The sequence below is a fragment of the Pavona decussata genome, unplaced genomic scaffold, assembly GCF_977016875.1.
Source record: "Pavona decussata unplaced genomic scaffold, jaPavDecu1.1 SCAFFOLD_912, whole genome shotgun sequence".
NCBI classification, from domain to species: Eukaryota; Metazoa; Cnidaria; class Anthozoa; order Scleractinia; family Agariciidae; genus Pavona; species Pavona decussata.
The window spans coordinates 307,501-332,767 of NW_028145943.1; the positions used below are offsets into that span (position 1 = coordinate 307,501).

Sequence of the window (25,267 nt, forward strand, 5' to 3'; positions counted from 1 at the left end):
GTGCTGCGAAATTGCCAATAACAACAACTAGAAAAAAGACCTTTATTTACTGGCACATGAGTGGTTTTGATAAAAATAAAACGTTCACATGACACTTGAATCACGTTTAAAAGATACATGCTTGTCAAATGAGATGCGAAAGTTGGACACAGGGTCGGTCAAAGTGAATATTTTTAATTAAATCAAGTTTGTTTACTGGAATGCATGCTTTTTCAAATAGCTAGTCCAACCTTCTTCAGTGGCCTTCCAAATAATGATCACCCAGAATTTGGTCAGTCAAAAAAACTCTTAATTCGTGTTGTATGATACTGTACCTTCGCAAGTGACTGAAAAACAATGTCAGCTGGCACGCCATATTTTAACGTAATTAAATATCACACATGCACGGATACACGCTTCAAAAAGCCTGTGTACCAATTTCCGTTTAACAAAATAATAACCTACCTACAGTCCACATTGGCTGTAGGGCATGCATTTATCTTTGTCGAATGTCAACAACAGAAACACGGGTATCTCAGTGACACTGTATACACGCAATGTCTACTGCATACATCACTGGTAGCCGAAGCTCTATGACCTTTGTTTGACCTTTATATTTTGATGTCACTATGAGTGTTACGCAATGGCGTAAATCATTTCCGTTTGTATGGGAATTTACGAACGTGTTTTGGAGTTGAAAGTAAAGGGCGTAAATTGAACAAAAATTGCTTACCTTGTCTCCTTGATCTCTTGCCAGTGTTTGTGCGCCATATTTTGGCCATTTTAGTACGATTCCAGTGGGTTTTTAAAGGTTTGCTGAAAATTTTCCTCTCTCTATGCGATATCGCACTATAGATATATATATATCCCCAAAATCGTGGTCACTTTGGTAGCAATAGTATTCTTTGAAATAAATTGCAACGTTCAGGGCTCGAAATAATTTCCAGAGAGTCTCCGGACATGATGACCGGCCAAATTCATTTTAGCTCGGTCACGTATCGTTTCTGTCCGGTCAAATTTATAACATAAATAACTCTTAAAACAGGGGCCCATGAAGCAAAACTGGCGTTATATATTTCCAAAAAAGTCGTTGCTTAGAGCTTATAGCACTTTAAAGCACTCATAGTCAACAATAAAAATAAATTACAGCAGCGAAATAAAAAAAGAAGCTTATGTGTATTAAAATAGACCAACTAATAATTAAACTAGGGTAATAAAGGGAAAATATTTTTAATTTTGTGACTGTAAGTGCGTGAACCCCGATGTCTGTTTCAATGCGCGAATTGTAAACAACGGTTCTAGTGGCATTTCACCCAGGATTTCAGATCAAAGTTCGGCAATACACAGCGACTCACTACATACTGATAACAACTGAAGCAATTGAACAGCGTGAAAATTTTAATTTATTTCATCTTCAATACGATTGACCGGTCAACATGACCGGCAAGACGAAAGGTTGACCGGTCAACTCCCCAATCATTCCGGACATTGTCCGTTGACCGGCCGTTATTTCGAGCCCTGACGTTAACAACGCGGTCATTATAAAACACGAGTCGGAGACGAAGAACTGCGGACCACGGGGTGGGCATAAAGTTCGTATTAGGATAGGAGGACTATGGACTACGGACTATGGACTGACTGCACGCCCTACAGTTTACATTGGCTGTAGGGCATGCATTTATCTTTGTCGAATGTCAACAACAGAAACACGGGTATCTCAGTGACACTGTATACACGAAATGTCTACTGCATACATGTCTATGTACGACATCTAGATGATTGTGCACGTGGGCTCATTGGCTGATCACGATCATGATCATCAAACATCCTTTTGCGAATTTAATCAAGCCAGTTTTCACCATATCGAACCCTGAGATGAATGGTTAAAACTAAAATGACGGCTCTCTTCAGCTCGTATTAAAAATCCAGCTGTTTCGCTGAGATAAAGCAAGATTTTATGTTTGCACTGTCGATCCTCACTATTTTATTCCAAGTCCTTGTTTTGTTTCTAAAAAAAAAAAACAATAAAGGGACAAAAACAACTTCCGAAATTTGATTGGATACATATTAAACTTACTGAGAATGAATACAAGAAAGATATGATTTTCAGACTTCAGTTCTCCTTTAAACACAGTCAGTAGTCCGTAGTCCGTAGTCCAAAGTCCCTCGCTTACTTTAGTTTCTCTTTTGTACCCAGTCCGTGGTCTGCAGTTCTTTGTCCGAGACGCAGACTTTATACTGACCTCATTGTTGACGTTGCAACGAAAACTATTGCTACTGAAGTGACCAACCTTTTGGGGACATATATAGCAGGATATAGAGCGAGGAAACTGTTCAGCAAACCTTTAAATACCCACTGGAATCGTACTAAAATGGCCAAAATATGGCGCACAAACACTGGCAAGAGATCAAGGAGACAAGGTAAGCAATTTTTGTTCAATTTATGCCCTATATTTTCGACTCAAAAACACGTTCGTAAATTCCCATACAAACCGAAATGATTTACGCCATTGCGTAACACTCATCGTGACATCAAAATATAAAGGTCAAACAAAGGTCATAGAGCTTCGGCTACCTGTGATGTATGCAGTAGACTTTGCGTGTATACAGTGTCACTGAGATACCCGTGTTTCTGTTGTTGACATTCGACAAGGATAAATGCATGCCCTACAGCCAATGTGGACTGTAGGTAGGTTATTATTTTGTTAAACGGAAATTGGCACACAGGTTTTGAAGCGTGTATCCGTGCATGTGTGATATTTCATACCAGTAATTACGTTAAAATATGGCGTGCCAGCTGACATTGTTTTTCAGTCACTTGCGAAGGTACAGTATCAAACAACACGAACAGAGTTTTTTTGACTGACCAAATTCTGGGTGATCATTATTTGGAAGGCCACTGAAGAAGGTTAGACTAGCTATTTGAAAAAGCATGCATTCCAGTAAACAAACTTGATTTAATTAAAAATATTCACTTTGACCGACCCTGTGTCCAACTTTCGCATCTCATTTGACAAGCATGTATCTTTTAAACGTGATTCAAGTGTCATGTGAACGTTTTATTTTTATCAAAACCACTCATATGCCAGTAAATAAAGGTCTTTTTTCTAGTTGTTGTAATTGGCAATTTCGCAGCACAAGTTGGTTTGTGGGCATTATATTCTAAGACTTATCGACAGCTACTGACGTGACGCAGGTAACGCAATAGCGAATATCAGTTTGGCACTATTAATTTAAAGGTTAAGATTCGACAATAATTGGTTAAAATCGAATTATTAAACGTTGTTTTGACTCCTTATATGTGGGGTGTTTCGGTCAAATGGTCTCTTAACGAAACCTTCCCAATCAGATTCCTTTGCAGAAAGATTTATTGGAAGATTTGCATTATGCAAATTTCTCACCAGAATTTGACGAATATTTTCTTTTTCGATCACGCATTTTTTTCCAGACCTTTTCTACCACGTTATTAAACAAGAAAGAGAAACAGACAAATGCAATGTGGGGTAAAATAACCATTTGAAGATAGCCTGGGTCAATGTTTTCACCGAGTCGCCACAACATAGCATTTTCTCAACAGTTGCGAATTATGCAAATTTGTTAACGAAGCATCGGTAACTTTGGTTTTCGTCAGCGCGTGCATTGATTGCCCAGATTTTTTATTTCGTATTATTAAAGACGAAGACATAAGCTTTATCACAATGTTCCTCTCGAGTGGATACCTGACATACCAAGATGCATTTTAAACCTTCAAACTTACTCAATTTTCGCCTCATCGCGAAGTCCTCAAAATGTCAATTTTTCAAAGAGCCATAAAACCCTCCAAAGTTCTACAAAAGTTTACATAGGTCCCATTGATAGAAAGTAGGTGAGTTATTCTCTTATTCAAAACCGACCTCGCTTTCTAGCGTTGCGTACTGTTTCAACACAAGCGTATTGAACTTGGCTAATTTTGAGTGAGATTTTTGCATAATTAATGAGGCAAAACCCGTTATTTCGTTTTCTCCAAAATTCTCGAAAACTAAAAATTTCCAGAACATTCAAATAATATTTTCGAAGATAGTTCCCCAAAAGTAAACTTCAGGCAAATTATCAGGAGTTTCGATTTTTCAAGCTTGGCCAGCGATTCTCGAAAGTTACAGTCAGGCACTCTTAAGGAAACAAGGTGATAGTGTTTTGATATGACACCAAACTTTAATTACAACTGAAACCAAGAGAGGATCCCTTGATCCTCTCTTACTGAAACTCAGAAAGTACAACATTTGTTATAGTTGCAACTGCTTTATTCGCGTAAACGAACTGTATGTACGAATAACATGCGCTGTGGTTGCGTTCAAGAAGGAAACTTCAGTTGGCAATATGGGAAGTGATGGTTATTAAGTGATGTAATTTTCCCTTTGTTTTGAGTGCAGAGTGAATAGTTCCAAGGCAAGACTGGAGGGAATCGAATGGGTAACAAGTTACTATGCTTTAGAAAAAAATTCCCGCCATTCCCCCTTGAGTGTCATCTGCTAACTATCCACGAACGAAGTTGTTTGAATGTACTCCATGGATTTTGATATTGACCCAAAAGTACTAAATAAGAAAAGTTATGTGTTTACATTGAAGTGCAATTTTGTTGTCATTTACCTGGCAGAAAAGGTTAGGATGTAAAGATTTTCTTCCCGTTACATCTATACTGGCAACACAACTTAAACGTAAGAAATAAAATTTGTGGACTTGTGGACTTTTCTTAAAGTCAGTTACCTTAACGAGAAAAAATATATAGCGTCTAGAGACTGGCGATGTGCGATGTTATGATGAAGCTGCATTTGTGAAATGTAGGCGGTTGACGTTTGTGCAAATTAATAGCGGTGCTGATATCGATGTGTAGCGATTTCAGCAAGTTGTTGTAATCGTTCCTCTTCTCTTAGCCTTCGGTGTAGTTGAGTGCTTTTACCTATCACCTTAAGTCTTTGAAATGACAATGGCTGCAGAACTACATTATCTAAAGAGCAAACTCTAGAGAGTGTCACAAAACTACATCCTGTAACGTCTTTCGGCCTTTTCTTGGACTGTAGATAATGTTTGACCTTGCGAAGTGTGAATGGTCTGAATTGCATAGCTTAAACAAAATGGCAGTTGCTGTATTGACAATCGTTGGCCTTCAGTTTCCCGTTCAAATAAGTGTGGTGGTATTGGGACAATATGAGGGTGTGTATGCAGGAGAGGTGGTCCTGTGTAGTGCTAAAAACCCGCCAGCGCTGCAATAGGCAAACACAGCAGAGGGCGCAAAGGAGGGAAGATGAGGACAAGTACAACACAAGATGCACCATTACACAGTCCAACGTCCTGCCAAAGGTTACATGTTAGCATCACAGCTGCTCCTGTTGCGCGAAATATGACAGCGTCAAAAACTTCAGCATCATCTGATGTTGAGGCCTTTGCATTTCTCCCTGAATAAACAGCAGATATGTGAGCAACTGGTGTTGCCAGGTTGCTAAGTTTTTCATAATTGTAGTTTGCTACACTTGCTTTGTTGAAAAACAACAGAGACACATCTTTGAAGTTGTCCATGATGATGAACTGTGTTGTTTGTTTGCAAAATTTTTGCCAGTCGCATTGCGTGCTCTGACCATTTCGCATACGCATAAGAAGTTCTCGGAAAACTTCAGGCTGTTTTCCGAGTATGCCTGCGTCACTTTCTGCAATAATCATCATTCTCATTCATTCACCAGGCTGGAAATATACTATCACATTTCTTTCATAATAGAAAACTAGTTAATGTTAAAAGAGCTGTAACTGTTCACAATGTCATCAAATGAAAATTTGACTTCTGTTTCTCTTCGCGTAATTCTGTGTTTCTTCGCGAAACCCTAAACGAGACCTTGGCGGCTTAAAATATTGTCGCTTTGTGCGGAACACCCTAAGCGAGACCAAACTCCAAAATTTTACACCCCTAAGCTAAACGACGAGCATCCCCGTTTGTTTCATATGGGAGTCCCCCCCCCCCCCCCCCCCCCCTAGGAATGCTTGCCAGTAGAGCGAAGCCGGTTTTAGTCGTTGTATCTCTGATCTAGGAGTAAGAATGTTTGCCGATGACACTAACACTAATCTTACGTTATCTGCTATGACGTTAACAGAACTTAAGCTAGCCAGGAAGCCAAACGAGCCAAACGTGCGAGGCATGCGAGCCGAACGTGCGAGCCATGCGAGCCATGCGAGCCAAACATGTGACGCTTGCGAGGCACGAACAACCCCCAACATAAATGCTAACCATTAAGCTAACCGGGGAGCTACTTAAGCTAACCTGAGTGCTATTTAGGCAAACTGGAATGTTTTTTAGGCTAACCTGAGTGCCTCGCACGTATGCCTCGCATTGCTCGCTGGCTCGCTGGCTCGCAGATTGTCCGGCAAGACCCAGCTCAGTATAAATGTTGCTAAAACAAAACTAATGATTATTGGATCAAGACAAAGACTATCTGCCCAATGTGACGATGTAGAAATCAGAATTGATGACCAAATTATCAAGAGAGTAGATGAGACCAAATCTTTGGGTCTTACCATAGATGCCCAACTCTCTTGGGGTAAACATGTTGAAGAGATTTGCAAGAAAGTCTCTTCAGCTATAAGCGCACTAAAACGTGCGCGGTACTTTATATCCAAAGAAACTGCAATCCAAATTTATCACGCTTTAATTATGCCTCATTTTGATTACTGCAGCCCCGTTTGGGAATCATTTTTGAGTGGTTACTTGAGTCATAAGCTCCAAAAGTTTATACAACCATGCAGCCAGAGTTATAACTAAGTTACCCTTTGATGCGAGCTTAAAGCACCTTCTCTCCACCCTCGACTGGGAGAGGCTATCTCTTCGGCGAAAGAAACAAAAACCATTAATGATGTATAAAACCATAACAGACCTTGGTCCAGAATATCTACACTGAAGTCTTTTCTCTCATCGTCACTCTGCTTACACCTTAAGAAACTCCGAGGGAAGCCTGTCCCTGTACAAGCCAAACGCCAATTATTTGAAACGAAGCTTTTCTTACAGTGGGGCCATGTTATGGAATAACTTGCCCAAAGCTTAAAAAATGCTTCATCCGTTGAGCATTTCAAGCGAAATATCAAGAAGTTAGCTGATGTATCGGACTCCCACACGGCAATCTTGTAAAGAAGTTGTAATTAGTTTTAGTTTTTACAGAGTAACAAAGTAACGCAGTAACAGAATTACAAGGTAACAAGGTAACAAAGTAACAGGGTAACAGAGTAACAAGGTAACATGGTTACAAGGTAACAGAGTAACAAGGTAACAAGGTAACAGGGTAACAGAGTAACAAGGTAACAGAGTAACAAGGTAACAGGGTAAAAAGGTAACAAGGTAACAAGGTAACAAGGTAACAGAGTAACAAGGTAACAAGGTAACAGGGTAACAGAGTAACAAGGTAACAAGGTAACAAAGTAACAGAGTAACAAGGTAACAGAGTAACAAGGTAACAAGGTAACAGAGTAACAAGGTAACAAAGTAACAGAGTAACAAGGTAACAGAGTAACAAGGTAACAAGGTAACAAGGCAACAAGGTAACAAGGTAACAGAGTAACAAGGTAACAAGGTAACAAGGTAACAAAGTAACAGAGTAACAAGGTAACAAATTAACAAGGTAACAAGGTTACAAGGTAACAAGGTAACAGAGTAACAAGGTAACAAGGTAACAGAGTAACAAGGTAACAAGGTTACAAGGTAACAGACTAACAAGGTAACAAGGTAACAAGGTAACAAAGTAACAGAGTAACAAGGTAACAAAGTAACAAGGTAACAAGGTAACAAGGTAACAGAGTAACAAGGTAACAAGGTAACAGAGTAACAAGGTAACAAGGTAACAAGGTAACAAGGTAACAGAGTAACAAGGTAACAAGGTAACAGAGTAACAAGGTAACAAAGTAACAAGGTAACAAGGTAACAAGGTAACAAGGAAACAAAGTAACAGAGTAACAGGGTAACAAGGTAACAAGGTAACAAAGTAACAGAGTGACAGAGTAACAAGGTAACAAAGTAACAAGGTAACAAGGTTACACGGTAACAAGGTAACAAGGTAACAGAGTAACAAGGTAACAAGGTAACAGAGTAACAAGGTAACAAGGTAACAAGGTAACAAGGTAACAGAGTAACAAGGTAACAAGGCAACAAGGTAACAAAGTAACAGAGTAACAGGGTAACAAGGTAACAAGGTAACAAGGTAACAAAGTAACAAGGTAACAAAGTAACAGAGTAACAAGGTAACACAGTAAAAAGGTAACAAGGTAACAAAGTAACAAGGTAACAAGGTAACAGAGTAACAAGGTAACACAGTAACAAGGTAACAAGGTAACAGAGTAACAAGGTAACAGAGTAACAAGGTAACAAGGTAACAGAGTAACAAGGTAACAGAGTAACAAGGTAACAAGGTAACAGAGTAACAAGGTAACAAGGTTACAAGGTAACAGACTAACAAGGTAACAAGGTAACAAGGTAACAAAGTAACAGAGTAACAAGGTAACAAAGTAACAAGGTAACAAGGTAACAAGGTAACAGAGTAACAAGGTAACAAGGTAACAGAGTAACAAGGTAACAAGGTAACAAGGTAACAGAGTAACAAGGTAACAAGGTAACAGAGTAACAAGGTAACAAAGTAACAAGGTAACAAGGTAACAAGGTAACAAGGAAACAAAGTAACAGAGTAACAGGGTAACAAGGTAACAAGGTAACAAGGTAACAAAGTAACAGAGTGACAGAGTAACAAGGTAACAAAGTAACAAGGTAACAAGGTTACACGGTAACAAGGTAACAAGGTAACAGAGTAACAAGGTAACAAGGTAACAGAGTAACAAGGTAACAAGGTAAGAAGGTAACAAGGTAACAAGGTAACAGAGTAACAAGGTAACAAGGCAACAAGGTAACAAAGTAACAGAGTAACAGGGTAACAAGGTAACAAGGTAACAAGGTAACAAAGTAACAAGGTAACAAAGTAACAGAGTAACAAGGTAACACAGTAAAAAGGTAACAAGGTAACAAAGTAACAAGGTAACAAGGTAACAGAGTAACAAGGTAACACAGTAACAAGGTAACAAGGTAACAGAGTAACAAGGTAACAGAGTAACAAGGTAACAAGGTAACAAGGTAACAAGGTAACAAGGTAACAGAGTAACAAGGTAACAGAGTAACAAGGTAACAAGGTAACAAGGTAACAAGGTAACAGAGTAACACGGTAACAAGGTAACAAGGTAACAAGGTAACAGAGTAACAAGGTAACAAAGTAACAGAGTAACAAGGTAACAAGGTAACAAGGTAACAGAGTAACAAGGTAACAAGGTAACAAGGTAACAAGGTAACAGGGTAACAGAGTAACAAGGTAACAAGGTAACAAGGTAACAGAGTAACAAGGTAACAGAGTAACAAGGTAACAAGGTAACAAGGTAACAGAGTAACAAGGTAACAAGGTAACAGGGTAACAAGGTAACAGAGTAACAAGGTAACAAGGTAACAAGGTAACAGGGTAACAAGGTAACAAGGTAACAAGGTAACAGGGTAGCAGGGTAACAGAGTAACAAGGTAACAAGGTAACAAGGTAACAGGGTAACAGGGTAACAGAGTAACATTGGGGACATAATGATTTCGAAAAGAATTTGGGTACATACTTATCAAAATAAAAAGTGGGTACATACTCATCAGAATAAAAAGTGAGGACATAATAATCACCAGATATGAAGTACCTACCCCACACAAACTGCGCTCCGCTGACTAGCTGATGCTCACCGGCTCAAAAAAACTAATCGATAATCTCGAGTGATGATTTCTCATTCTCGTGTTATAGTGATTTCTAAACTCACATAGCGATTATAAAAACTCGGTTGGCGATTTTAAACTCGAATGGTGATTACTAATCTCGCATGGGTGTTTTTCATTCTCGACAGGTAATTTCTAATCTCGTGTGGCAGTTTTTCATTCTCGTATAGTGATTTCTCATTCTCATGCAGTGATTTTTTAAACTCACATATCAATTACTGAAACTCAATAGGGGATTTTAAACTCAACCCACTTTTGTCATGTTTGGACTGTTCACAGTCCCCCTATTTTTCCGTGGGATTCTCGAGACCGGTATGCTTCGATGGAGCTGCCGCCATCTTGGTTTGTAAAAGCGAGCGCGATCTGGGGAGAGTGTCTAAACTACCGAGGGGAGGGGAGTGGAGTTGGGAGGCGGCGGGAAAAATAGGGAGACTGTAACAGCTTCTCACTGTCTCGTGTTCGAGGGGCGTGCCAAAACTTTGTCGCCTCGACTAATTGAATCAAACAAAAAATATACTCCCCAGAGATAAACATGTCAAATTGAAGGAAATACGATAGTCCTTGTTACAGTACCGTTTCTGTACCATTTCGAAACAAAGTACAGTTGCGAAATAAAATGAAGTTGCGAAAGTCTTTCGAGTGTAGGCTTGAAAATACAGTACAGTACATCAGCTATTTGTAAAGTGAATTTCAATACAAGCGGAACACATGCAGTGAAGCTAACAGCGAAACCTTCAGATACATGCCGCATATTTTGTAACATTTATTTTAAAATAGCAGTCGGCGATTTCGGGAAGAAAAACAAGTACATTTCCACAGAAAATTTTTTTTTTAAGATCCCGGAAAGAGCTGGAGTTGCCAGCATTCCTCTAGCCGATCTTTTTAAAGCACATCGATCTTGGAGTTGAAGTGGATCCACAAGATGGGAAATCTTCAAGTCGTTGCAAAAGCGCTTGCAAGGAAAGCCACGATCAGCAACGTTTCAACCGCTTTGTGTTTGCTGTTTCGCCCCAGAGAATTGCTAAAAAAAAGTCGTCCCTACAGTTCGCCATCTACTTCAAAGCAGTCCAAAGAGACGGAAAACTGCAGTCTGCCGCCTGCCAAACGTCCGCTGATTTTCAACTATCAGACCTCCAAGCCGACGAGACAAACGATAAAAATCAAAACATTCCCTACGATCTTCACATTACACGCCAGCCGTATCCACTTTTAGAACTGGCGGTGAAAGATACGTCAGTCATGCTGTCAACGCTTCAGAACTACTATTGTCTAATTGACCAATGAGGTGTTGCCGTTGCTGGTGCAACGGGCCTTTGGAAAGCGAGACGGTGAGAAGTTGTTACAGTCCCTCTATTTTTTCGCTTCCCATCCCCCACTATACTAACATCCACTCCCGCTCCCCTCGGTAGTTTAGACACTCTCCCCAGATCGCGCTCGCTTTTACAAACCAAGATGGCGGCAGTTCCATCGAAGCGTACCGGTCTCGAGAATCCCACGGAAAAATAGGGGGACTGTGAACAGTCTATGTCATGTTTGGCTTGCCATACACATACCTGGGAATAAGAAACCAAAACCAACCCGTCAACAGCCTCTTAAAAAAGCGTTCTGTGATTGGCACATACGCTTAAGATTCCTAGAAAAGCTTAAGATAGAAAATCACAAGACTCCATTGTGTAGCAAGGACTGCCGCAAGGTCACTGCTCGTTTGTATGCGAAAACAACATGGATATCCGAACATTGTTTTACAATCTCCGCGAAGAAGTGTCTTGCCCGGTGTGTTCGGACTTATTTAAGGATCCCAGACAGCTTCCCTGTTTACACAGCTTCTGTCTGCATTGTTTGAAACACTGGCATCGGACGAGTGGCCGTCAAAATGCATTCAGATGTCCGAAGTGCCAAGGATCTTCCGACCAGCTTTTATCTGAACGGCATGATCGATGTGCTGGCCATAAAAGAATGCAACACAACCCAAGTAACGTGTGGAAACTGCGACAAGAAAAGCTCCGAGGCTTCGTACTGCTTTCAGTGTTGCATATTTTACTGTGAACAGTGCCTAATTGGACACAACATGATGCGAAACAATAAAGATCATCGTGTTCTTGCGTTGAGAGAGTTCCAAGACAAAGACTATGAGGATGTATTGAAGCGACCCGTGTTTTGCTCAAGACAAGGACACCAGAAAGAAGAGTTGAAGTACGTCTGTAAGGAATGCGAAGCAGCAGTTTGTCAAACTTGCGTCACTTTGGATCATGGAGGACATACATTGAAATTAATCGAAGAAGAAGCCGAGGCTCAAATGATCGAGATGACAGCCCTTATACAAGAAGAAAGACAAAACTTACAGGCATATATGAACTTAGTTTCTCAACTTGATGAAGGGTACGCTAAACTGATTGAAAAAAGTGAAAACGTAAAGAGAAATGTCAACAGGTTTACTGATAACTTGATCAAAACAATTCAAGCGAAGAGACAAAATATTCTCGCTGCGGTGGAAAACGAAACAAAGAAGTCGGTTGAAAGTGTTGCAAGGACAAAAACTGAGATTCTGCAGAAAATAACTATGATCGAATCATTACCGGGAAAAGCAGATAAACTGTTAACACGAAGTATAAACGCTGAGGTCGTTCAGCTTAAAAAATCAGTGGCAGCAATTTTGGAAGAAGTAGATCAAGCCAAGCATATTTCCCGTGACCCTGAATATCTGCCAACTGTGGCTTTCGTGGAAAACCAAAATATTGAGAACATTATCAAAAGCGAAGAAATTGGATTCTTGGAAATTTTGTCCGGAACAAAAGCAAATCAATCCATTGCTGAAGGCAAAGGACTCAGACAAGGAACTGTTGGGCGTGAAGCTCAATTCAATTTGACCACAAGAAACGCTAACAAAAAACAGTGTTATGATAAGCGTGACAATGTAACGGTAGAGATGAGAGACGAGCATGGGCGAGAATGCGTGCTAAAAGTGCAAATAGATGATAACAAAGATGGAATCTACAACATTAGCTATTCTCCCAATGTTCAAGGTAGCTGTAAATTGTCAATTGAGGTAAACGGGGAACATGTTTGTGATAGTCCTTTTACTGTGTTAGTGAAACCATTTCATGTCAAACCTGTTTTATCTTTTGGAAAAGAAGGTTCGGATGTTGGAATGTTTCAGTATCCTCTGGGGGTGGCGGTGAGTAACAGGGATGAAATAGCAGTAGCTGACCAGTTGAATCACCGGGTTCAAATCTTCAATAGTAATGGGGATTTCATAAGATCCTTTGGTCGCCAAGGTAGCAATCAGGGGGAATTTTTCAATCCTTTTAGTATAACCTTTGATAAGGATGGAAAGATTTTTGTTGCAGACAGCAATAACCATAGAGCACAGATTTTTAATGGAGAGGGTAAGTTCATGGGTATGTTTGGTGGGGATGGAAGCCTTGATAGTCAGCTCTCTGATCCTTGGGGTTTATCATTGGACAGTCAGGGTAATATTATTGTTACTGATTCAGGTAGCAAACTGATTAAGATCTTTTCACCTGATGGCAATTTTCTAATGAAGATAGGTGGGCCTGGTTCTTTTAGTTGTCCTATCCACTGTGTTCGGTGGAATGAATTTCTCATAGTGTCAGACAGTCATGACCATAGCATAAAAATTTTCAATAGGGAAGGGGAGTATAAGTATAATTTCGGTAAAAAAGGGGGAGGGAATGGGGAGTTTAATTATCCACGTTTTTTGTCAGTGACTAAGTCCGGACTACTGATGGTGTGTGATGAGGATAATCACAGAATACAAGTCTTTGAACTGAATGGTAAGTTTGTTGGAAAGTTTGGAACAAAGGGCAGCAACTTAGCAGAATTTGTTTGTCCGTTTTCAGTAGCAATGCTAAGTAACGACCAAATTGTTGTTTCTGATAGGAACAATCATCGCATTCAAATATTTGAGTGATAATTGTCCTCTTCTCAAATAGCAACAGGAGTATTGAATATCGTTATGTTTTGATCATCAAAGTTTGGTGGGAGCCCTTCTCTATTAAGTCACTTTGTAAGACAATAAGGAAAAGCTGTGAAGATGGTGACTGTTACTGTTCAAAGCGCCGTACCATTCGTTTTCTGTGAAAATACTATAGTTGCAAATTTTTGTCATTGTGGATAAGATCAGGTTCCAGTTAGTTGAAATTAAAATAAGACTAATATCTGATCCACGATAAGAACTCACTTTGAATTTAATTTGATAAATCACTTTTACGTGAAGAATTCTGCAGCGGATAAAGTTTTTCGTCAGCTTTATTTTTAGAGTCGCGGCCTAGAATTGTTACATAAGGGACCTTTCTCAATTTTCTCAATTCTTTGCCTTTTTTTTTTATTGTATTTTGATAGTTTCTGACTGGGAGTGTCATAGATATGCAAAGCCTTAAAAGTTTTTCGACATAGTTTTATACAAAATTTAAATTTTGTAAGATGTGGAAAGCAGTGTTTTACTGAGAGATGTCCAAGTTTCTTTTTTATAAGATTTTTTTTTATCAGATTTAAGTACAGGTTATATTTTGATCCTGCTTACTTTTTCCGATTTTCCGAACAGAGGAGAGGTTGAGTATTGTTGACTGGAAATCAAAATTTGTGGCGTCGTTGTTTGTGGCCTTAAGGGAAAAATTTAGAATCGCGTTTACGGCAAACGTAACGTGAGGTTCATTTGTGTTTCCTTGAAAAGAAACATAGATGGGAATAGTATAAACTAATTCTGGCCTTTGATCCTAACGTAAAACTTCTCAATTTTAATGAGAAACTGAAAACAGCGAGGGGCAAACGTAGGATAAACATGGTCACGTGATCATTTCTGTCGGTTGCCGTTTGTCGTAAGCGTAATTCTTAATCTCTCTATTATCAAGTACTTTCCGCCTTATATTGGCTAGTCTGAGATTGTACGAACAATACGTTACTTGAATGTGTATTTTGATTAGCAAGTGTTTATTGTACGCTCAAAAAGTTTAGAGTGTTTATTTTCTAAGACGCGAGTGTTACATAATTATCTGCTTAAATATTGTAACAATAAGCTCAAGTGATTTAGAAATTTCTTTTGTAAAAGTAGTTTATTGCGTCAAAGAAATAAATAGTTTGTGTATCAAAAAACGCAGTGTAATCTTCACTTGGTTTTTTAACCTCTGTTCGTAGGAGTTGTTACACTGTAAAAGTACATCACCACTTACTGGTTTGTACTAAACAGAGACGAAACAATGATGTTGACTACGCGAACAGAATCGTGAATTATCCGTTTTCTGCCCTGTTTCTTTTATGCCGCGATCGATATCACAAAGGGTATGACAACAGCCCAGTGCCGTTTGTGATGTAGAATCCTTTTTTGATCAACCACATCACGTGCCACTTGGAAAGCCGAGCTTTCTGTTTTGCCGCGCTTTTTGATTGAGGGATTCCTATACCATCTGGAGGGGGCTTGGGGAGGGAGAGACGCTCATAGCCGCATTTATTAACAGCTTTGTAAAATCCATTGGGAAGAACTTGGTCGAAGTTGTATTTACGTGCCACGTGAGTAGCCATGTGCTCTCTCTTTTCCCGCGCTTTCCACCAAGAATTTCAAATTGGATTATAATTACCGAGACTTTCCACTTATCGCGTTCTTTTCACTTATTTTTTTTTTATCTATTTTCGTGCTTTTACCCTCTGTCTTTTTTTAGGGATTCCTATAGCATCTGTAGGTCAGGAAGGGAAGGGGGGGGGGGGGGGGGTTGAGGTTCCAAAGGAGACGGTCATAGCTTGTCACCGAATACTTTGGGGAAAGAATAATAATATTAATAATATTTTAAAAAAAAAAATGGCAACATCGAAAGTTATGTGACTGAAAATATGCAGACCGTGAATTCGAATATTGAATTCAATTGTATAGGAAGACAAACATCTCCGAGAAAAATCCCTTGGTACACCTGGCCACACTGGTGGCAGATATACACCATGCTTGCTCCCATCCCCGATCGATGTGGGCGGAAATTAAAATCAAATCCAAATATTAAAGTGTAAAACCAAACATTGATTTTCTTTGCATTTCCTCGCACTACAGTGAAACTGAGTTATGGTTGAACATTTATGTTTCTTAATCTCTGCTCTTCAATCACGAAGACAAGGATAAGAGTATCAAAACAGAGCGAAGTTTCAATCGAAGAATTGCTCAGAGTACTGAATGGAAGAAATTTGCCGATGACGTAGAATCCTCATCCTTGGAGAAGCCTGCCATGTTTTCCTGTCTTCTGAAAAACCATCGTGTTGGCGAGGATATGCTGCAATTTAACGAAGAAATCCAGACCCTTTACGACGTTTTCATGTGCTTTAGTAATGCTTAAAAAACGAGCAGGAGTGTTTTATCACGAGGCGCAACCGAGTAGTTTTAGACCCGATAAAACACGTGCTGCGAGTTTTTTGAACGGCTTCAAAAACATTCCTGGAAAAGCGTGTGTCAATAGAGTTCATAACAATTATGCTTTCGTGAACTTTGGAAATTAGCACACGAGAAAAACACCGCATACTTAAATAAAGAGTGTTTTATCAGCTGATAAAACACCGCATACTAATAAGGAAGAGATTTATCGATGTAAAGTCACTACACATGATGTATCATGGACCATTTGATAGGTCAATGGGGTTATGAATTATTAATAAGTTTTTTAAAATAATTGAAAACGGAACTGTTCTCAAGATCCCGGAATTTCGAGCTGCCAAGCTGCAGCAAAAATTATCCCAATTGTCAGTATACAGCAATGGCTCTAAATCTAGCTGCCTGTATCTGTACATATTCCTATTGATTAGGCTGTTAAGTTAGTTCTTTAAGTCAGTCGCTATCGATCCGAAGCGGACAAAAAAGTTGAGACTTGAGTAAGTTGCGAATGTATTTAAAACGAGATACTGTGCTTGCCTTACAGTCGAACCAGGTCAAGCGGGGGGCTATTAATGGATCGATTATTTGAAAATTGAACCCATTATTCGTTTCAAAGAATGCATTCATTCATTCATTGTTAGCGCATATAGCACATCAATGTTCAAATTAAAATTCGATTCTTATTGGCTTTTAATTTGAACATTGGTCCGCGCTAACAATAAAAGCAATAGCCTGTAAAATTCAAACAACAGTACATTTGAAACAGCTCGTTCGTTTAAACTGTTCCCGCATACTTAGTTGTTGACAAGTTCATATCATTCATTACCGGTATGCAAATTTGGTCATCGCAAGAGCACAAAGTCAAGCGCTTGCAAATGAGTCGGCTGAAAAATCCAAGTTATCTTTCATGTATAGCATGACCCACCTTGTAGCATGAAAAAGTATGGTATATAATTCACCAGACTGTCCATTATACCGCGAAGAATAGCCGGCAACACATGTGCCGAAGGTCATTGCCATTGTCGAAGGTCAATTGAAATGAACATCTTTCACTGGAGTTCGCATACTTTACGCTAAATTAATTTTGCATATATCTCAAAAAGGGAACTGCTTATTATGATAAAACGCTTCCAATCCTTTTTAGCTTTTTTTTTTTTTTTGAATAACTAACGGAATAAACGCCAGTGTATAAACGTAAAATGTCCATTTAGTGATCATTAGTGAGTTTAAACTTACCCGACAGGACCCACTTACACCGTTCCCAGTTGAAAATGGCGAATTTTCTTTCTGACAGTACGCGTTGACTCCTGTAAATCACGAGAAATCTGCTTTTTGGAAAATCCACTATTATTTAAATCAAGTATTTCCGCCCTGAATATGTTTATCAGAGAGGGGTTTTCCGGCGGGCTTTCTGGTTTTCTGGTTTCATGCATTGTTCGTATAATCCAATCAGAAATCGAATTTTGATTTTAATACTTCAAACGACTAACGGGTTCAATTTTCAAATAATAGATTCATTAATAGAATCTAGGGGGGTACGCTTGACCTGGTTCGACTGTAAGGCATTAAAAACACTAATTTGTGATGAGAGATAAAATTGTTATCAAGAATAAAGATTTTCTACGATGTGTTTGTTGTTTGAAGATCGATCTCCTTCATACACTCGCTGCATTTTTAATATTCAATCTGTTTTAGCACCCTTGACAGAGCCTTAATATTAAATGGTAACCGCGTGCCATCAAATTAAATAAACTGTTTTATGTATAAAGCAACTTGTAAACTCCCATCCTGTTGCTCAAGCTATCAAAACATGTTGCAGATTGGGCGGAATATTATGCAAATGCAAGCCTGTTGCATTTACGTAATGCTCCGTTTTTGACTCGATCGATGTTGTCAAACAAGTTTATTGACAAGATCATTTCCGCTAATTTGAATATCGTTCACTTGTAATGTTGAACTCGTATATTAAACCGTGGAAATTTATATGCACGTTTTCACTTTCTTAATTTTCTTCTAGACGTTTCGTTGTGAAGTTTGAACATTTTTCTTGATGGTTGCGAAACTTTGCGTTTTGTCTAACAGAACCGAACCGAGTTCAAGTTCCGTACTGTAAGTTTAATACGAAGCGTTCGGACTATAAATCAACGAAAAAAAAAAAAAAAACAACGAGATTAGTAAGATATTGATTAAATCTCCGATGTTTAGCGGACGTGCGGGAAAGGAAACCAGATAAAGTTTCGCGGGCCGTACAGTGAAATACGGCCCGCAAAATTGACCAATCACACCACGCGTACTAACTGAGAGCTAAACTAAAGCTACATCACAAGGTTTGACAGGGAGACCACGCCTTACTGGAGAGGTATTCTTGCCAACAGAAGGAACAATTTTTAAATAAATTGAGAAGGCAAACGCCATTTACTACTGTAAACCGGCTCGTGGCGACATTGAACGATTATTTACCTAAAGCTAAACGGAGGTGAATAGCGATGGGTATACTTACTCGGTATAATATTGGCTCACAGAGTTTGTAGTTCCGTGATGTAGCCACTTCTCGTCAAAGACATTTAGAGTTCCACGATAACCATCTATCCTCCCCCCTCCCCCTGACCAGGTCTTTTTTAAAAAGCTAAGGAAAAGAAAGTAGGATCGAAAACAAATCACTAGGGACCTCCCCCCACCCCCTCCCCTCCCCAAAAAGCATAATTTGGCCTAGAGCGTTTTTTAAAGTGGACTGCTCGTGAGCGAAAAGGCTCTTCGGGTTTACCAAACGACTAATTATTTAGTTTGAACGTAGCCCCTCATGCCGTGGAGATCAACGGTGCACACCTGATTAAAAAACGAACGGATACTACAATAATCTTAGCCTTAAGACCGAAGAGCGATCTAAACTAATCTCCATTGTAAAATTGGCTGGACTTTGCGTCCTTTCTTCGGGTATATGCTATTTTTGGTCACACGTTAGCAAAGGCCGCACCTTTTACTTTGTGGTTCACAAACCCACGTTGTTTTGGGCTCAAACAACGCGTGCTCATCTCGGACAACGTTAAGACACCAACGTAACTTTCAAACTCGGACTCCGAATAATTAGCCTCACAAATTATGCTTTGTGTCCTTCTGTTGACCAATTGTTCGTTTCATTTCATTCAGTGCTAATTTTTGTGGAGTACTTTGAAGTTTATCGGCTACAAGGCCTTGATTTTAATATCGATTTTTGCAGAGAGACTGGAACGAGACTACTTCAAGAGAAGTTGGCACGCGAAATTTTACGTGCCCCGAAAATTTCGTTTTGTTTTCTCCACAAAAAATGGCGCAAGTTAATCTATTTTGAACATGATTAACAATAAATAAGCTTGAGTACAATGCGATGCTTAAATTTAATAGTATAACAATAGATAAGGCGGTGTGGGTAAACAGCCTACAATAGATATTACTTCTCCGGTAAAATCTATACTTTGTACGACTAAAAAAGCACCTTATTGCTTTTTCTAGCGCATTTCTTTTATAATTTCGTAATTAAGACATGGCAAACTTCCAAAAAAAAAAAACGCAAAAAAAATGATATGAAAAGGATATGGGTAAACAGCCTACAATAGATATTACTTCTCCGGTAAAATCTATACTTTGTACGACTAAAAAAGCACCTTATTGTTTTTTCTAGCGCATTTCTTTTATAATTTCGTAATTAAGACATGGTAAACTTCCAAAAAAAAAAAAACGCAAAAAAATGATATGAAAAGGATATGGGTAAACAGCCTACAATAGATATTACTTCTCCGGTAAAATCTATACTTTGTACGACTAAAAAAGCACCTTATTGTTTTTTCTAGCGCATTTCTTTTATAATTTCGTAATTAAGACATGGTAAACTTCAAAAAAAAAAAAAACGCAAAAAAATGGGTATGGGTAAAAAGCCCATTATTTCTCCGGTAACAATCTATACTTTTGATTGCACGTATGGGAATAAGGAATAGAAATGAAAAGATCATCAAAGGCAAAATGTCTTGATGTTTAAGCAAATTCTCCCAACAACTATGATGAGAAAAATATGAAGAGTTGTGACGAGAATATCAATTTCGATACAGAGACTTCCAAGTAAAGGTTAAAAATCGGCTGAAAAATAAAGGACGCATATCAGAGAAGACATAACAACAATGCAGGAATGATCTCGACTTGATTTTCTAAGTTTTGACCTTAAATCGTGTAAAAAAAAAAAAAAGAAAAAAGAAAAGCCGTTAATATCGCATTTTTCCTTCACCCTATCTCCCCAGGGAGAAATCTTGAGCTGATTTTAATAATAGATTGGTGAAACTGTGGTCCCTAACATGGGATACGGTTTCCCCACCACTGCACAAAATTGCCATGGCTCGTTCCTCGATGATTATAATCTGATAAAGAATGTGAGTATTGATCCGTCAAATTGCGGTGGATAAGTTAACATTTTTCATTTTAGACTTGTGCAGTATAATGCACCAAACAATTTACTACTTATTATATTTCAGCGAAAACGACGAAAATACACATACTTATGCAGAAATGGCTTGATCTCATTAGCTATTGTATGACTTCGTCTTTACGTACGTATCTCGAACTCAAGAAACCGATTCTTTCCCAAAATGTGTCAGGAGATAACTGAACAGCTTATGAAAGCAACAGGCGCTGCACTGAAACGCCTGTCGCAGGAAAAGGAAAACCTCACAAGAGATTTGGTACCACATCCGGCTGGAGGTCCGACAGGGCAACCCAAATAACCAACTTTCTTTCCTTTCTTCTTCAATGCCTGAGAGATCTAGAAAAACTGAACTGCTACAAGAATAAGTAAAAGAAAAATAGACTAAACCTTGTCTTTTGGCACACGTGAAACCCATTTGAATTTAAGTTTGTGGATCACCTGCGAGTGACTTAAGTAACACGCCTCGTGTGCACGTGTCTGCCAACTACTAAGTACAACCGGCAACTCTGTTCTTCGGTAAAAACATCTCGCTTTTTATTTATTTTATTTATTTATTTTTTTTTGTCGCTCCAATCATGCACGTGGACTCCAAGTGTTCTTTCGTCAGCCTAGCTCCGTGACCTCTTGGTATGTTAGCTTAGTGTTTCAGTTCTTGTTTTTCTCTTTAGGAATAGCGAGTTGGAGACGAGATGCCATTTTAAAGCTCAGGATAAAAGCCGCCCCACCAACCCCCCGCCATCATCGCTACAGTCCAGTGCTCAAAACTGCTTTAATAATAATAATAATAATAATAATAATAATAATAATAATAATAATATTATTATTATTATTATTATTATTATTATTATTGTCCAATTTTATTTCCATACCCAACAGCAAAAGTAACGGAAGAAGTTCCATTCAAAATTTCGTCAAAAAAAAAAATTACGCTCCGGTTTAGAGTTTAACCTTCTCTGCTGGATATACTTTTTTTTTTTTAGTTTATCATGCTCGTGATTTTTTTTTGGCCGCCAAATCAGTCGGATTTTGCAACAATTTTATCTAAAATGTTATCTTCTAAAGCACGTAACATTAATTTGTCATAATTGAGCTTACTTGTTCTTTTTTGGTATATGAAAAATGAACTCTATTTGTAGCGGATAAGCTATAAGCGACGGTGTGTGTTTGTGGGGATGTTTTGGGGTTCCCCGAGCGTGTTCGAAGCGACAATTGTGCTGTAATTCGCCATGGAGTCTTACTCAGAGTTAAGAACGAGGCTTCTAGGAGTAAAGTAATGGAATACGCATTACATAACTGCGGCCACTATTCAGCTGGGGGACAAGGTGTACAAATTATCACTGGAGTTTGGATTATTACGTAATTAACCTGAAAAGTGTTACGTAATTCTGCAGGGTGATAAAAACTGCGAGGGGATAGTAATATGAAAACTCCTTAAAACAGCAAAAAATTCGTCATATTAAAAAGTACTTGCCAAACATCTTTATTCTATCACATTTATTTCATTTCTTTATTCTTGATCAACAATTTACCATTAATCACAAATGACCTTTTTCCACATTTTTTCCCCTAATTTTTAATAAATCCGCAAGATGCATTTTCTTTACATAAAACATATTTTTTAAATACAGACACTTCTTTAAGGCCGGAATATTTTTCTGAACAATACCAGTAAACAAAAGAAATTACCCCTTAATACGGCTACGAGATATAATTTTCGGGTACTTTTAATATTTAATCCTTACTAGAAAGTGTTTCAAATCAATCGGTGCCTAAAGTACCTCAAATGGGTTCTCCACGAGTGACGGACTCCATCATTACTCTAAAAGTCAAAAGCATCTCACCTCTTCTTCATAGCGGGTAGCAAGATTTCGAGCCATTACTGTGTACTGAACAAATGTCTGAAACAATTCCGATAATTTGTGCTGCAGCTTAGCATCTGGCAGCTCGAAATTCCTCGACCCCGACAACAGTTCCGCATTCAGTTCTTTCAGAACATAAAAACATCGTAAAGGGTCTGAATTTCTTCGTTAAATTGCGGCATATCCTCGCTCACACGATGATCTTTCAGAAGACTGGGAAACATCACGGACTTCTCCAAGGATTCCACCTCGTCGGTGAATTTCTTCAACGCTCCGAGCAGGCAATTCTCCGAGTGAAACTGCGCTCTGTTTTGAAATTCTTGAAAGGATGGCAGCTCTTGATTCGGGCCGAGGTTAAGCATGAAAGTTTTGATGTACCTCGCGACCAAAGCTAACTGATATCGATTTAATCGGTGACAAGAATCTTGGATTTCTCGTTCCAGCGGGACATATGTCTCTCCGTTGCCACCATACCCTTGCGATAATTTAATTCTCATCGCTTTTACAATGAAATAGAAAGCACGCATGCTCATGTTGTTCAGCAGGAAGTTATTACCAGTTCTACTTTTCGTTTGTGGAATCAAATCTTTCACTGGCAAATCGATCAGCTTCATCGGGATCAAAACTGTGCTGTCCATCAAATCAACCGTTTGCACAAACTGTTCCATTACAGCGAGAAAGGAAGACTTTACAGATTTCAAACGCCTCTCCATTTGTTGTCAAATTCCTTCCAATGTAGCTCAATCTAACTGGTTTAAAAATGAATGTTTGCGAGCTGTTCTTCTTTAAACAAACCCGTGCGTACACTAAGGTTTGATCCTTCGTCTATTCCTGCTTGAAACCAAATGATCAAAGCTCTTTCCGAGCCGTTTATTTACATTCAAAGCCTCGTTAGTTTTGTCTGGAGCCAACGTGATATTTTGTTTTTCCCGTGTAAGGTGGTGTTGCTTAACACGTGCTAAGCATGCTACCGCCATCGACTCATAATTTCATATTTTGGCATGGACTCTTTTAAAGGGGAAGTATCACGCGAATTTGATGTAATTTCAAATTAAACCTTAAAATATTTGTCTGTTATCATAAAAAAAAAATAAAAATAATAATTGGCTATAGTTTTTTTTTTTCTGGCTAGACACAGAGTAGGTCGGAATGTGGATTGAAACTTGAAAAAAGTTAGGCTAACGTTTTTCAAGTTTTTGCGTTTTTTTTTCCAAAATGCGCTGGAACAGATCACGAGTTATCCCTTTCAAGAATTGAGTTAAGTTTTTCCTCTTGTTGTTCTAGAATAACTAAAGGTGTTATTTCAATATTTAAAAAAAAGAGGGAAAAAAAAGTGACACTTCCGCTTTTACTTCATATTTGCCAACTGTGTTCAATTTCTGACGAACGCTCATCATCGCTGTTCCTACAGATTTTCTACAGGTATGGCTTCCCTTAGCAAGAATATCTATTTTTTTAAAAAACCTGCCAAGGTTTGATCGTAAAAAATGCATACTGAACACTCGTGTCTCTGTTGTGATCTAACCTGATACTGTTTTCTTGTTGGTGCATGCAACGTTCATTAATCAACGTGATGTAAAAAGAATAAGCTCTGCTATTTCGTTTGCTATCATTGTGAGTTCACCTGTAGTGTGGTGGTTATCACGTCTAGCTTCAGTGTAAAAGACTGGGGTTCTTGTCCTCGCCCGGGAACCATATTTTCACATAGTACGTTATATCTTGGTTTTACACTTTGACTTACTTTGTTCCTTTAACATAATAAGTTACCACAGTAATCCTATGTAAAAATATGGCTGATTCACTTAGCACGAATCTTGTTCCCTGCTGTCTGTTTCATGAAACAATACTTGGAGGCGTTTGCAGGGCGTGACGGTGGCGACATTTTATGCTAACATGAAGTTTGCTTTCCAACCCTAACCCTCCTCCTTTCATCAGTGGTAATTATTACAAAGTCCCTTTGAGTCCGCTTCCAATGAACTACGATTTGTCCCAATTCTGTGACGATTCTTTATTTCAGTCCCTTTTTGCGGGAGCACTTTACCAAGCGAAAATAGAGCCTGGCCTTACATGTAAACTAAGTCTTGTGAAAGTTTAGAATGAAAGGAGAGAAGATTTCAGTACCCTATTAATTATGTTCCACCGTTCCCGAGTTTCCGTCGCCAGAAGAGAATTAGTCAACCTTGTTTCCAGATCTCTTCTCTTCACGTCTCAGGGTGAAGAGGAGAGACCCTGGGAACGAGGTTGCGAATTAGTAGCTCTTTTTCCACGATCTTGCAACTGATGATATAAGGGGCTTTAAATAACACAGTTCAAAGTATTGCATTAATGTGTATTATTTTTCTCTGTGTTTAATTTTCTTATCAAGCTCAAACTGCGCGTAATAACAAAACATTCCTGGGAATCAGAGACCAAAACAAAACAATCAACAGCCTTTAAAAAAACAGAACTCTGAGATTGGCACATAATACTTTACAGTGTGGTGAAATATACTGCCGAGAAAATCCGGGAAAAGAAAAGAGGATTAAAAATGTTCAAACCTTACCTCTTCAAGTGGGCTTCGTCGCAAAAGTTCTTTACTTACATTACTTCTAATTATCGCGGTATCTTCACAGTTCAATTCATTGACCCCATTTTATCGACTACGTATACGTATTTCATCTCTTTTTTATTTGCATGACTTTGCGACATCAAACAAAACCTTGGCGCGCTAAGAGCACATACCTGGGAATCAGAAACTAAAACGAAACAGTCAACAATCTCTTACGACAGCTTTCTATGATTGCCTCGATCATACACCACTAATTCCCAGAAACTCA

The 25,267-nt window shown here is 38.7% G+C and overlaps 2 protein-coding genes and 2 pseudogenes across 3 annotated transcripts in view; 3 read left to right on the plus strand and 1 right to left on the minus strand.

The window, feature by feature from the left end:
* LOC146448459 (E3 ubiquitin-protein ligase TRIM45-like) overlaps positions 1-14,414 on the plus strand; it is a 216,495-nt gene extending 202,081 nt beyond the window's left edge. Inside the window, exon 2 of the mRNA XM_085102530.1 lies at positions 14,255-14,414. The gene's annotated coding sequence lies outside the window, so the exon portion shown is untranslated. The remainder of the gene's footprint in view (positions 1-14,254) is intronic.
* Positions 1-25,267, plus strand: part of LOC146448484 (E3 ubiquitin-protein ligase TRIM45-like) — a 75,762-nt pseudogene that overhangs the window by 29,873 nt on the left and 20,622 nt on the right. The window lies entirely within an intron of this gene.
* LOC146448487 (E3 ubiquitin-protein ligase TRIM71-like) lies at positions 11,657-14,230 on the plus strand. The gene has a single exon (XM_085102537.1). The coding sequence runs from the start codon at positions 11,706-11,708 to the stop codon at positions 13,704-13,706; it is 2,001 nt and encodes a 666-aa protein (XP_084958663.1). The 5' UTR covers positions 11,657-11,705; the 3' UTR covers positions 13,707-14,230.
* LOC146448488 (uncharacterized) lies at positions 22,386-23,299 on the minus strand (annotated as a pseudogene).